At 42.3% G+C, this 13,863-nt stretch overlaps 1 protein-coding gene across 1 annotated transcript in view; it reads left to right on the plus strand.

Annotated features, from left to right (window-relative positions):
• Positions 1-6,550: 6,550 nt before the first annotated feature.
• The window catches only part of PEX7 (peroxisomal biogenesis factor 7), a 93,573-nt gene continuing 86,260 nt past the window's right edge, over positions 6,551-13,863 (plus strand). Inside the window, exons 1-3 of the mRNA XM_001097630.5 lie at positions 6,551-6,763; positions 9,512-9,569; positions 10,651-10,801. Of these exons, the coding sequence (XP_001097630.2) occupies positions 6,634-6,763; positions 9,512-9,569; positions 10,651-10,801 (339 nt within the window). The 5' untranslated portion in view covers positions 6,551-6,633. The remainder of the gene's footprint in view (positions 6,764-9,511; positions 9,570-10,650; positions 10,802-13,863) is intronic.

Raw genomic sequence — 13,863 nt, forward strand, 5'->3', positions numbered from 1 at the left:
GAGGCCAAAGCAGGAGGATCACCTGAGTCCAGGAATTAAAGACCAGCCTGGGGAACATAGTGAGACCCCCTCTCTGTGTGAAAAATAAAAAAAATTTGCCAGGCATGATGGCTGGTGCCTGTAGTTCCATCTACTCAGGAGGCTGAGGTGGAAGGATCACTTGAGCCTGGGAGGTTGAGGCCGCAGTAAGCTATGATTGCACCACTCTACTCCAGCCTGGGTTACAACGTAAGACCCTGTCTCCAAATTAAGTTAAACTAAAATGTCAGTTTATGTTCATAATTTTCTAATGTGATATATATGATAAAGAGATCAATAAAATGATTTCAAGCATAAATGAATATTACACTAGAGCAAATTCTACAAGAGAATAGTAGAATGGAATTACAAGTTCAAGAAGAAAAGAAACGACAAATTTTTCTGACAGTTAAAAATGACCTTGTTCGAATGTTTTTTAAAAAATTGATAGTAGTGGATAGCAGGCTTTATAAGATGGCCCCCAGTGATCCTTGCCCTCAGGTATAATATTTATGCCCCTGTGTAATCTCATCCCCATGAGACTGGGCTTGACCTAAAGACTTGCTTATAATAAAGCGAATACAGCAAACGTGATGGGATGAGGCTTCTGAGATTAGGTTACCAAAGCCCTGTGATTTCTATGTTGCTCTCCTCTTTTGCTCTCTCTTTCTCTTTTCTGTGCTCTGAAGAAAGCCAGTTGCCGTATGATGAACTACCCTATGGAGAGCCTCATGTGACACAGAACTGAGGGAGGTCACTAGCTATTAGTCAGCAAGAAACTTAGGCCCTTTGCCCTATGGTCCATAAGAAACTGAATCCTGCCAACAGTTATGTGAGGAAGCTTGGGAGTAGATCCTCCCCGAGTCAAGTCTTCAGATCACCCCGCAGTCCTGGCTGACCCCCTGATTGCGGTCTTGTGAGAGACTTTTATCTGCCCCAGAGAAACTGTGAGATAATAAATGGTTGTTTTCAGCTGTGAAGCTTAAGGACAATTTGTTACACAGTAATAGATAACTAATATAATAATGATGAGTACCAAAAGCCTATTGTTTTTAGAATCCATAGATACATTTAAGGGTGATCAAATATTTTTACTTTTAAAGTGACATTAATTTTCAATAAACTTGAAATTATGTCATTTGCAGCTATTTAAACTTATGAGAAAACATTTTAGAGGGCAACTTAAAACATAGATGTGCTTCATCATGATTATCAATTCTTTTAGGAAGTATATGAGCCAAAACATTAGGAAAGTACTAACAGCATTGAGAAATCATTATTTCTTGGTGATAGTAAAAGAGGTTAAGAGAGAGAATCAAGAGTGAAATGGGGCCAGGCACAGTGGCTCACATCTGTAATCCCAGAACTTTAGGAGATCAAGGCAGGCAGATTGTTTGAGGTCAGGAGTTTGAGACCAGCTTGGCCAACATGGTGAAACTCCATCTCTACTAAAAATACAAAAATTAGCTGGGCATGGTGGCACATGCCTGTGATCTCAGCTACTCAGGAGGCTGAGGCAGGAGAATCACTTGAACTTGTGGGGTGGAGGTTGCAGTGAGCCAAGATCATGCCACTGCAATCCAGCCTGGGTGACAGAGTGAGGCTCCATCTCAAAAAAAAAAAAAAAAAAAAAAAAAGAGTGAAATGGGAACTAGACGGTTTAATTTCCTGCCATGAAGAAGTAACTTTAATACTTGATCCAAGTTAGAATGCACACAACTCAAATAATAGCCTCTGCCAATTAAGGGTTTACAGTTACACGTGATACCTGCCCCATTTAATCCTTACAACAACCCTTTGAGGGAGATGTTATCAGGATAGGGATTTGAAAGAGCCAATATATCACACCTCATGTTGTTTTGTTGAGTTGAGCCTGCAGAAGAGGCACCTGTCTATCCAGCCATGTGGGGAGTCAAGGAGCTGTCAGTACATGTGCAGCATCACCTAAAATATTAATCCTATCCAAGAGCTGAAAGTAGATAAATAGATGTTACACGCTTTCCATCACACAAGCTAAAAAGCATAAGGCCTGGGTTCAATCCCAGGTCTCTGACTCTAAACACCATGCTCTTAATTGCTGTCTTTCCAGAAAAAGAGGGAAAGACTAAATGCATTTTCTACTATGATCAGATTATACCAATCACTCATATATTTTTCTCTCCTTTTACATAGAAGTGCAGTAAATGTATGTCCTAAACCAATACTCAAGATTCCAATTTGATTGTAGTAAAATATACATACCATACAATTTACCATTTTAACCATTTTTAAGCAGACACTTCAGTGATGTTGAGTACACGCACATTGTTATACAATCACCGCCATCTATTTCCAGAGCTTCGTCTTCCTAAACTGAAACTCCATGTCTATCACCCAATAACTCTCCATTCCCCGCTTCCCCTTGCCCCTGGTAACCACCATTCTATTTTGTCTGTATCAATTTGACTACTCTATGTACCTCATATAAATGGAATCATATGGTATTTGTCCTTTTGTGCCTGGTTTATTTCACTTAGCATAATGTCTTCAAAGTTCATCCATGTAAGAATATCCCTCCTCTTTAGGGAAGAATAATATTCCATCGTATGCAAATGCTACATTCTCTTTATGTATTCACTTATTGTCTTAGTTGGTTCAGGCTTCTATAACAAGCTGTCATAAACTTGGTACCTTATAAACAACAGAAATATATTTATCACTGTTTTAGAGGCTGGAAAGTCCATAATCAAGCCATCAGCAGCAGGTTTGATGTCTGGTGAGGTCCTACTTTCTGGTTCATAGATGTTCACTTCCTGCTGTGTCCTCACTTGGTGGAAGGGGTAAGAGGTCTCTCTCTGCAGCCTCTTTTACAAAGGCAATCATCTCATTCATGACCTAACTGCTTCTCAAATGCCTCACGTCTTAAGACATCACATTGGTGATTAAATTTCAACATATGAATTTTGGGGGGACAGAAACTTTCAGACCATAGCATCTGCCAGTGGACACTTGGGTTGCTTTCACCTTTTGGCTATTATGAGTAATACTGCTGCAAACAGGAGTGTACAAATATCTGTTTGAATTCCTGCGTTTCTTTTAGATATATACCCAAGAGTGGAATTGCAAGATTATATGGTAATTCTATGTTTAATTTTTTAAGCAATTGCTATCCTATCTTCCATATCAGCTGCACCATTTTACATTACCACAGATTCTAAAATTTTTAACAAGAAAGTATAACTAAAATAATAAGTGATGAATGATATAAAATGAGCAATGTAGACAGTTAGCCCATAATTGTAGCCTCTCAGAGCTTTAAGTGGTCTCTAAAGTGCATCAGTCCAAGTACCCATCATATATTTGAAGATAGTGCTTAAAGTTCTTGGATGATGATTACATTAACCCTCTGGCAAACGTTGATTAAAGGCTTACTAGTTACCCAGCACAATGTTGTGCAGAGCTAAAAGGAACAATGAAATTATCCATCCTTTCTTGGAATTATTTCACATAACTACCACATGCAGCCTTAAACATAACAAGTTGCCGATTTACCTAGGATAATGATTCACCTGGGTGGAAAGACCACGTATTTCAATTATTTTACTTCCGGTCTCTCTCCATGGGAAAGCTAAACTAGCTTTAAAAATGATGTGGGTTGGTAAATATTTGCAGTTAGAGTATGAGGTCACCACAGCAGTTAGAAAACAAAACAATCTAAATATAATTGTAGATCCTTATAGAAACCTGACATCGAGCCATGTCCGCCTACACTATTAGGCCTTCCACAGAGTTAGAAAGTCTTCCACAGAGTTGGACAAGTTTAGAAATTACACAACTCTGAGGTGTAGTGAATGTTTATTAAAAAACGGTTTCTGTCTCAGTTGGGAAATACCAAGTACTCCTAAACGATGACAAAAACAGGTGGTAGACAACAAAGAGAGTTGTTTTTTAGTGTGTGTTTTTGTTTTTGTTTTGTTTTTTGAGATGGAGTCTCACTCTGATGCCCAGGCTGAAGTGCAGTGGTGTGATCTCAGTTCACGGCAACCTCTGCCTCTAGGGTTCAAGTGATTCTCCTGCCTCAGCCTCCTCCAGAGTAGCTGGGATTACAGGTGCCCACCACCATGCCTGGCTAATTTTTGTATTTTTAGTAGAGACAGGGTTTCACCATGTTGGCCAGGCTGGTCTCAAACTCCATACCTCAAGTGTTCTGCCCGCCTCGGCCTCCCAAAGTGTTGGGATTACAGGCATGAGCCACAATGCCTGGCCCTTCTAGGCAATTGTTAACTCCAATTCTATCCATATCCCTAGCAAACTTGGACTCCACTTGGTAAAGTATAGGTGGAGGAAGGGGTGTGGAGCAAGGGCAGGGAACAAGGAGAATCTAAGGAGCATTTCATGTTCCTTTTCCTTAATTTTCCAGTTCAGCTCAAGTTGTCAAACATGTACCTCCAGCACATGAGGTACTGGAGACACAAACAAATTACACTTGGACATTACTTCAAGATGCTCAAAATCTAGTTTAAGAGTATGGTTTATTTTTTACATGTTTAGTTGTTTGTATTTTAGAAAGCTTCACAGGTGGGATGAAGTATTTTACAATGCTATAATCATGTATGGTTAGGTAAGGAGCAGATAACAGCTCAGTTTGTGTGTGTGTGTATGTCCAAGGTCACTGTAAATAGTTTACCCCTTTACCCCAGCTGGAACCAGCCTGTGTCCCTCCCAGAGAGACCACACTACTTTTAGCTTAGATTGGATAACTCTCCACATACAACGCTTTGCCAAGGTCCCAGCTGCTTCATGTTTGCTTAGTTTGATATTTTATTAACGCCTATTTAGCATTTCAATAAACTCCAGAATGTTTCCAGGTTACTTTTCATAGTATTACAAAAAACAGTGATCATTTAGGCACTGTATTAGGCTGGATTCACTCAACATTTCCCGAATGCTTAAATACCAGGTCCTTGGGATACACCAGCAAACGTAACAAGCAAAAATTTCTGCCCTCATGCAGCATACATTCCAGTGACTACATATGATAAAAATCCAAAATAATTGAGGCCACGCTGGTCTGGATCCTCAAGTGATCCACCTGCCTCGGCCTCCTAGCGTGCTTGGATTACAGGTGTGAGCCACCGCACCCAGCCTGCTAGTCTTTTGACTGGCCTCCCCATCTCCAAACTCCATCCTCCATATTAGTGTTGCAGGACTTTTTAAAATAAAACCTTGGTCATTTAATTTCTCACATTAGAAAACTTCCACTCTTTTTCATTGTTTACAGTAAAAATCCAATTCTCTTAAATGGTATATAAGATTCTTCATGATCTAGCCCCAGTACAACACTCTATAGTCTCCCCACCCAATATTCTTTTCACTGTATCCCTTCCATCTGGCCAGGCTGAGTCCTGGCAGCCACGATCCCCTATGGATCATGCTGGTTGAGATCTCCTGGGTTGCTCATGTTATTCCTGCTCCTACAAATATCTCCATCTTCTTGTCTACTTAAAGAAAACCTACTCATCTGTGTGCAATCACCATAAAGACTATCTCTCTTCTGCAGCCTTTCCTGCAATTCCCATACCTCTGGCACTGACAATCACCTTTTAAAAATACCCCACCTATATTTCTCCTAGCCTCTACAGTATTTTGATTACACTTAACTAATTACACGACTTCTCTTTTAGTCTTCTTCTCTAGTCTCTTGAGGCCATGGACCATATCCTATTATTCTGAATCCCAAATGCCTAATACTGTGCTTGGTATATGGTTAAGGTGATCATATGACTTGGTTTGTGCCTGTTGACCCGGCTTAATAATTAGACCCTCTTTACTCCAAAAGTATCTTGGTTTGGCAGATAAGTTATATCTGGTCATTCTCCACATAGTACATGCCTGGCAATGAATGAATAGAGTGAGCACCAGAATCTGAGCACTTATTACCATACAATATATACATATGTAGTAATACTTTTTTTAAAAAGTTGTTTATGACGATGTGCTGCTTTTTTTCTTAGCTTCATTAGAACTGGCCAGCTCCTCTTTCTCACTTGCCAAGTATGGGGAGTTGGTTTGGAGTCGGTGTCTCGTCTTTTCCAGTTATAGTGTGAAAGTAGCCCACCAGCCCACGCTGTTATCCCTAAAGACCGCACTGACTTCACGGACTTAAGTTATCATTGCTTCCAGTTTCCTTGGGCAAGCAGCACGCAATTTTGGACGCGCTGCGTGGTTTCAGAGTCGGCTGTAACTTGTCTCACTTTGTAATCATCAGGAAAAGTTCCTGATGCCAGTCTTCCAAACGCTCAATGAAATTAACAAAAAACAGCACCGCAGCAGAGGCTGAGATGCAACGACAAAAGTTGTCGTAATTATTAATAATACCTAACCCTGGATTACTCCCCTGAAAGATCTGTATCTTTGCAGCAGGCGCAATTCAGTTTGGTTTCACCCAAAACAAAAATGGTCTCCGTCGGAGTCCATTTCCTGTGCGGACCAATCAGAATATCGAATACAGGGCACGGGGCCCGCACTTCCGCCCGGTCTTCCTGGTCTCTCTAATCGCGCCAGTGCGCCTCCGACTCGGAACGACTTCCGCGGCAGGGGCGGCAGGGGCGGCGAGGGCCGGGGGCGGCGGGCGGGATGAGTGCGGTGTGCGGCGGACCGGCGCGGACGCTGCGGGTGCCGGGACGCCACGGCTACGCCGCCGAGTTCTCCCCGTACCTGCCGGGCCGCCTGGCCTGCGCCACCGCGCAGCACTACGGCATCGCGGGTGAGGCGGGGCCGCGCAGCCGGGGCGGGGGCGCGCAGCCGGGGCTGGGGGGCGGAGGCGGAGGCGGGGGCCGGCCGGGCTCTAGCTCCTCGCGCTTGAGGGAAAGCCCCTCTGAGCGTAGACGGTTCCGCGGGTCCGCGCCAGGGGGCAGAAGAGGCGCTGGTCGGCTCCTCTCACTTTGCGGAGCGCGAGGAGTTGGTCTGAAGCGGGAGTCGATCCTCTTCAGTTGTGTGTAAGTGCATATAGGTGTAGCCTGGTAGCCCGTGTCCTTGTTCTTTGAGACCGGCTGCCTCTGCCACCTGTCACACGCCCAGGCACACGTCCCCGTGCGGAGAGCCGGGGTAGCCTGCGCGGCACCTCGGAGCGGTGCGCTCCACACAGCTGTACGGGAAAGACGGTCTGAGCCAGAACCGCCCCAGGGCTCGCGAGTTGGCCCAGATTTCCCAGTCTGCATTCGAGCACTGAGCCACGACCTGCGGGCTGGCCGTCCTAAGAAGGATGCTCCTGAATGGATGCCTGGAGTCCAACCGGTGACACCATGAAATATATTAAGTTCAGTTCTCACCTGTAGTTGTCTCACGAGGAATGCATACTTTAGCAAGTAGCTGTTACAGACTACAGTTAATTGTCTCCAGCGGGGCGCATTGGCTCAGCCTGTAGTTACAGCTGCTCGGGAGGCTGAGGCGGGAGGACCGCTTGAGCCCGGGATGTTGAGGCTACAGTGAACTGAGATCACATCGCTGTGCCCCAGCTCAGTGAGCTGAGATCACATCACTCCACTCCAGCCTGGGTGACAGACTGCGACACCGTCTTAAAAAAGGCCAGGCGCGGTGAGGTGGCTCACGTCTGTAATCCCAGCACTTTGGGAGGCCGAGGCAGGCGGATCACCTGAGTTCGGGAGTTCCAGACCAGCTTGACCAACATGGAGAAACCCCGACTCTACTAAAAATACAACATTAGCTAGGCGTGGTGGCGCATGCGTGTAATCCCAGCTACTCGGGAGGCTGAGGCAAGAGAATAGTTTGAACCCAGGAGGTGGAGGTTGCGGTGAGCCGAGATCGTGTCTTTGCACTACAGCCTGGGCAACAAGAGCAAAACTGTCTCTCAAAAAAAAAAGAAAAAAGAAAAAAAAGTTAATCATCCCTCTCAGTGGACTAGATGAAAAGGCATGGGTTCATTCTCGCTTTTGCCTTTTTTTTTTTTTTTGAGACGGAGTCTCGCTCTGTCGCCCAGGCTGGAGTGCAGTGGCGCTATCTCGGCTCACTGCAAGCTCCGCCTTCCGGGTTTACGCCATTCTCCTGCCTCAGCCTCCCGAGTAGCTGGGACTACAGGCGCCCGCCACCTCGCCCGGCTAATTTTTTTGTATTTTTAGTAGAGACGGGGTTTCATTGTGTTAGCCAGGATGGTCTCGATCTCCTGACGTCGTGATCCGCCCGTCTCGGCCTCCCAAAGTGCTGGGATTACAGGCTTGAGCCACCGCGCCCGGCCTCTCGCTTTTGCCTTAATTCATGTCCTAGCTATTATAGGCACTGAAGGGAGATGCAACAACTCATTTCATAATGTCAGTGGTCTGTTGTATTTTTTGTTGTGTCCTACAGCAGAAAAAAATGTTACTTCTAAAACTCAGAGAAATACTTGATTTATTTTCTTTATTAGCTCTTAGTGCTTGGCACATTCAGATTTACATGGCCCACCAGTTGGATTGAAGACTCATGAGTCTATAATGGTAGTAGTTTCCTTTTTTTCTTTTTCTTTTTAGAGACAGGGTCACACTCTGTTGCCTAGGTTCAGTAGAGTGGTGCAGTCACGGCTCACTGTAGCCTCAACCTCCTGGGCTCAAATGATCCTCCTGTCTCAACCTCCCCAGTAGCTGGGACCACAGGCACGTACCACCACACCTGGCTAATTTTTGATTTTTTATTTTTGTAGAGAAGGTATCACTGTGTTGCCCAGGCTTGTTCTGAACTGGGTGCAAGCGATCCTCCTGCCTTGGACTTCCAAAGTGCTAGGATTACAGGCGTGAGCCACTGTGACTGGCCTGTAAATGCTACTTAAAATCTTATGCAAAAACTCTTTAAAAGGAATTGGTATTTAAAAAAACATTCAGTCATGTTTAAATAGAAGAGATTTTCCCCCTTGGTCTCTATAAAAGTAAATATAACTTTTAAAATACAATGGCCCTTTGGTAAAATAATCTTTGACGGGTAACATATTAATACTGTTTTCAGCGGTGTATTACCACCAGTTATGTGGTAAATCCCACCAGGTATCTCCGCATTCATATTTTGCTTTAAAATCCTGTGTTAGATGTATTTTAGATTTACTGGTGAGGAGTGCAGTCCCTGGGGTCTGTAAGCCAGAGGTTTCTCATCTGTCAGTAGGGATGATAACACCAACTTGGAAGGTTTGTGTCTCTGGTGCCTTGTCTGGCTACAGAGTAGGCCCTTAAGTATTTCACCCCTTTGTTAGGCCCATGTCTGGATTCCAATCTTAGGTGCAATGGGAAGTTGAATATTTAGTAACTGAAGTACAATATGGAAAAACAGAAATAGAGAACACATTTGGTATTCATGTCCCAAAAACTTTAGGGAGAAATTGATCACCTGACTGTTTGGTATTTAAGGTCCGAAAAACTCGGGGGAGAAATTTGTGGTATTAAAATCAGGTACCAATTACTTGATAACTCCTTGACTTTTGATGTTACCCTGGCAGGTTCAAAGGGATGACCTTGATTTTTTTTCTCTTTAGGCTGTGGAACCCTACTAATACTGGATCCAGATGAATCTGGGCTAAGGCTTTTTAGAAGGTAAGGGGGCTGAAATTATTAAAGGTATTTACTGTTGCTATTAAAGCCTTAATAGAGTTAGGTTTTGACTCTTTGGTTAATGTTTTAATATACAATATAAAAGGAACCTTGGCGTTTGCATGGGATGAAGCTTATTTTTAGCTGGTTGTGGTGGTGCACACTCATAGTCCCAGCTATTCCCAAGTCTGAGGCAGAAGGATCACTTGAGGCCAGGAGTTCAAGACCAGCCTCATGGGCATAGGGTCCCCCACTATGTTAGGGGCACCCTGTCTCTAAAAGAAATTTTTTTTTATGCACAGAATCTGGCTCTGTCACCCAGGCTAGAGTACAGTGGCGCAATCTTGGCTCATTGCAATCTTTCAGCCTCCCGGGTTCAAGTGATTCTCCTGCCTCAGCCTCCCGAGTAGCTGGGATTATAGGTGTCCGCCACCATGCCCAGCTAATTTTTGTATTTTTTAGTAGAGACAGGGTTTCACCATTTTGGCCAGGCTAGTCTCAAACTCCTGACCTCTGGTGATCTGCCCGCCTTGGTCTCCCAAAGAGCTGGTGTTATATGTGTGAGCCACTGGGCCCGGCCTAAAAATTTTTTTTAAAGATTAGCTATGCCGTGGTGCACACCTGTTGTCCCAGCTACTTGGGAGGCTGAGGTGGGAGGATTGCTTGAGTCCAGTTCAGGGCTGCAGTGAGCTGGGATTGGGCCACTACACTCCAGCCTGGGTGACAGAACAAGACTCTTTCTCTTAAATAAAAAACAAAACAAATCTGAAGCCTGTCTCTTAGTGTCCACTCATAAATTATAAAACTTAAACATAAAAAAATATGGAGTAGTATATTGTGTAGCATTACATTTTTGGACTGTTACGTTCCACTGGACTGTTTTTTTAACCTTTCTGAATCTGTTGCCATATTTGTCAAGTACCTGCTCTCTTAACTCTCATAGTTGTGAAGATTACATGAGATATACGTGTTAAAATATGTGATAAATTGTAAGAAAAAAACCATAATTATAATTGTTATTTGTTGTTGTTGTTGTGTCACTGCCTATGTAAGTGTTGTGTTTTTTTGTTTTTTCCTAGTGTAGCTTTGACTGGAATGATGGTTTGTTTGATGTGACCTGGAGTGAGAACAATGAACACGTCCTCATCACCTGTAGTGGCGATGGCTCGCTGCAGCTCTGGGACACTGCCAAAGCTGCGGGGCCACTGCAAGTCTATAAAGAACACACTCAGGAGGTAGGAGGGGAATCTTTCTGAGCTGGTTATTTTTCTTTCTTCGACTTTGGTTGAAATCCATTTGGGGATGTACACATGGAGAAATATCTTCAGGGGACAAGTTTAAACTTTAGCATTTCGTATACATATTAGATGTCACTTATTATTTGATTATTCAAACATAAAGTACCTTTGGCCTAAGGAGCTGGGAAAGAAAAGAAAAGGTCAGTCTTCTCATTAGGCAGAAGAAACGCCTCCAGCAGTGTACTCTGGCACCATTTCCTCCTGAGAGGCCCATCACTTTCTTTGTGCTCTAAGAATGTGCTTGCCACATGGTGCCTTAAGGTAGAGGTAGGTGGACTTTTCACATAGACGTCATAAGATTGCCTTTGGGGCTTCAGTGAGATTCTCGAGGTGTTTCAGAGTATATTGGAGCAAGAGCATAAAATACTGAGTATGAGGCAGGACTTACTGAAGGGATTTTATATCTAAATCTGGTTCATGTGTCTAGATTTTGTGTGTGTATATGTATAGCATAGAAAATAGTTTGGGCTTCAGTTATACTAACATACATGTATATTTTCAGTGAACATAATAATGAAGACATCCTCTTTTTGTGTTTTTACCTTAAATGTTTTAAGATTTTCCTTAAGGTAGCAGTACATCCTTCAAATGACAACTTGCTACCCTACTTTCAAATTTTTGTCCACCACAGTGCCTGGCCCGAGAAGGCCCTCAATAAATGCTTATTAGATGCAGGAATATCAGTCTTTTGTGGTAAAGATTAGTTATGTGAGGGATCCAGATGTTTTAGAGCTATAGCTATTGACAATCAAGCCCTATCATGGGGAGGGGGGAGGGGGGAGGGATTGCATTGGGAGTTATACCTGATGTAAATGACGAGTTGATGGGTGCAGTACACCAACATGGCACAAGTATACATATGTAACAAACCTGCACGTTATGCACATGTACCCTACAACTTAAAGTATAATAATAATAAATAAATTAAAAAAAAAGGAAAAAAAAAGATTTCTAAGATTGTTACTGAAATAATGAAAAATTTTAATTTTTTTTAAATTGTGATAGCTATTTGAATAAATGTAGTTGTAAATTATCATGTTTTCAGGGAATTACTGAGTACTAAGACAATTTTGGTAAAGGAGAAGTTTTAGTTTCAGGATGATCAGTGCACGAATCTCTACAGAACAGTATGTCCAAAATTCAGATACTTTTGTGGAACGTATGTGAATTTTGTGTGTGTGTGTGTGTGTGTGTGTATGTGTGTCAGGGCCTCACTCTGTTGCCCAGGCTAGTGCAATCTTGGCTTACTGCAACCTCCACCTTCTGGACTTAAGCCATTCTCGTGTCTTAGCCACCCAAGTAGCTGGGATTACAGATGTGCGCCACCATTCTCTGCTAATTTTTGTATTTTTAGTAGAGACTGGTTTCACCATGTAGGCTAGGCTGGTCTTGAACTCCTGGGCTCACGTGATCCACCTGCCTTGGCCTCCCAAAGTGCTGGGATTATAGGCGTGAGCCACCGTGCCCAGTCAATTTGTGTGTGTGTGTGTGTGTGTGTGTGTGTGTGTGTGTTTGTAGAGATGGAGTTTCGCTATGTTGCCCAGGCTAGTTTTTGTGATTTTTGACATTTTTTTTTTCTTTTATCATTTGTATTATAATTAATTTAATGTTTTTCTTTTCCTTCTTTCTTTTTTAAAAAATACTTTTCTTTTTAGAAGTTTTTTTTTCCTTTTCTTAAATCTTTGGTGCCTTTTATTACCTATATAAATTCAAGGGTGATAACTAACATCATAAAATAATATTGCTACTTAAGTTAAATTCAGTATATTGACTTAATGTTTTTCTTTTAATCAACTAAAGTTGTTGCTTCATTTATCCTAAAACACTAATATTCATGAAACAATGGGGTTGATGGCTACTTTAGTATGTACATTTATTTGTTTTTAATGTATATTAAGATAAATAAGTAATGAATAAAATAAATGTATGTACCAGTTAAAATAATTTCTTGTGCACCTACTTTCTGGGAAATACTGTTCTAGGATGTCCTGGATGGATGGTCACTCAGTCTTCATCTCAGTGAAAGTAAATTTCACTTTCTCTTGAGATAACTTATTTGATTTTTAGGTTGTTCTGATGATTAAGAAACTGCTTCTTGTAAGCCCAAATCTACCTTCTATAGCAACCAACTGCTGCTCTTAGTGCCTTTCTCTGAAGTGGTAAGACCGAGTCCAGCCCCTTTTGTCCAGGAAACCTCTTGAAAATAGCCACTGTGCTCTCTTCCAGACTGTGCACTTGTCATTTCATTGCCCTGTCCTCAGATGACATGATCTTTACATCTTTCATCCTCCTGGTAGCCTCCTTTGATAATCCTTGAAACAGTGCCTTAGAAAGGGGCACTGTTTTTCAGTGCCCCTTTCAATATATATCTAATTTATTCCAGAAATGTGATGAAGGGCTAAGCTTTATAAGATTTTACCACCATAGTCTTGAGCCCCTAGTTCTAATAATATTACCTAAAGTGGCTATACATTGTTCTCAGCCATGTCTTAGTGTTAGGTTACTTTGAGTCTACTAGTAACACACTTACCTCTTTTATTATTTGAACTGCTGTTAAACCAGTTTTACATCATTCTATAATTTTGCAACTGATCTATTGAACTGAAGATACACTTCTGTTTTTTAACTTTTTAAATTTGTTTTGCATGCTACTATTCTAGTTAGCCTTTGTTTTCTTTTCAAATGCAATTTTTGGTAAGCGTTTGTATCAGGATGCCTTGAATGTTAGTGTAATAGAAAACAAGTAGCTTCAACAGTCAGAGTTTACTGTTTCACATATTTTGCTTGGTTATGTGAAAAATAAATGAAGATAACCTTTTTAGGTATTTGTTACAGCAGCACCCCTAATTATTGGCACCAATTTCTGCCTCAGTCTACTCAGGCTGCTGTAACAAAGTATTATAGACTGGGTGCCTTATAAAGAACAGAAATTTATTTCTTACTGTTCTGGAGGTTGGAAGTCCAAGGTCAGGGTGCCCACATGGTTGGGTTCTGATGAG

Source organism: Macaca mulatta, chromosome 4, assembly GCF_049350105.2.
Source record: "Macaca mulatta isolate MMU2019108-1 chromosome 4, T2T-MMU8v2.0, whole genome shotgun sequence".
NCBI lineage: Eukaryota > Metazoa > Chordata > Mammalia > Primates > Cercopithecidae > Macaca > Macaca mulatta.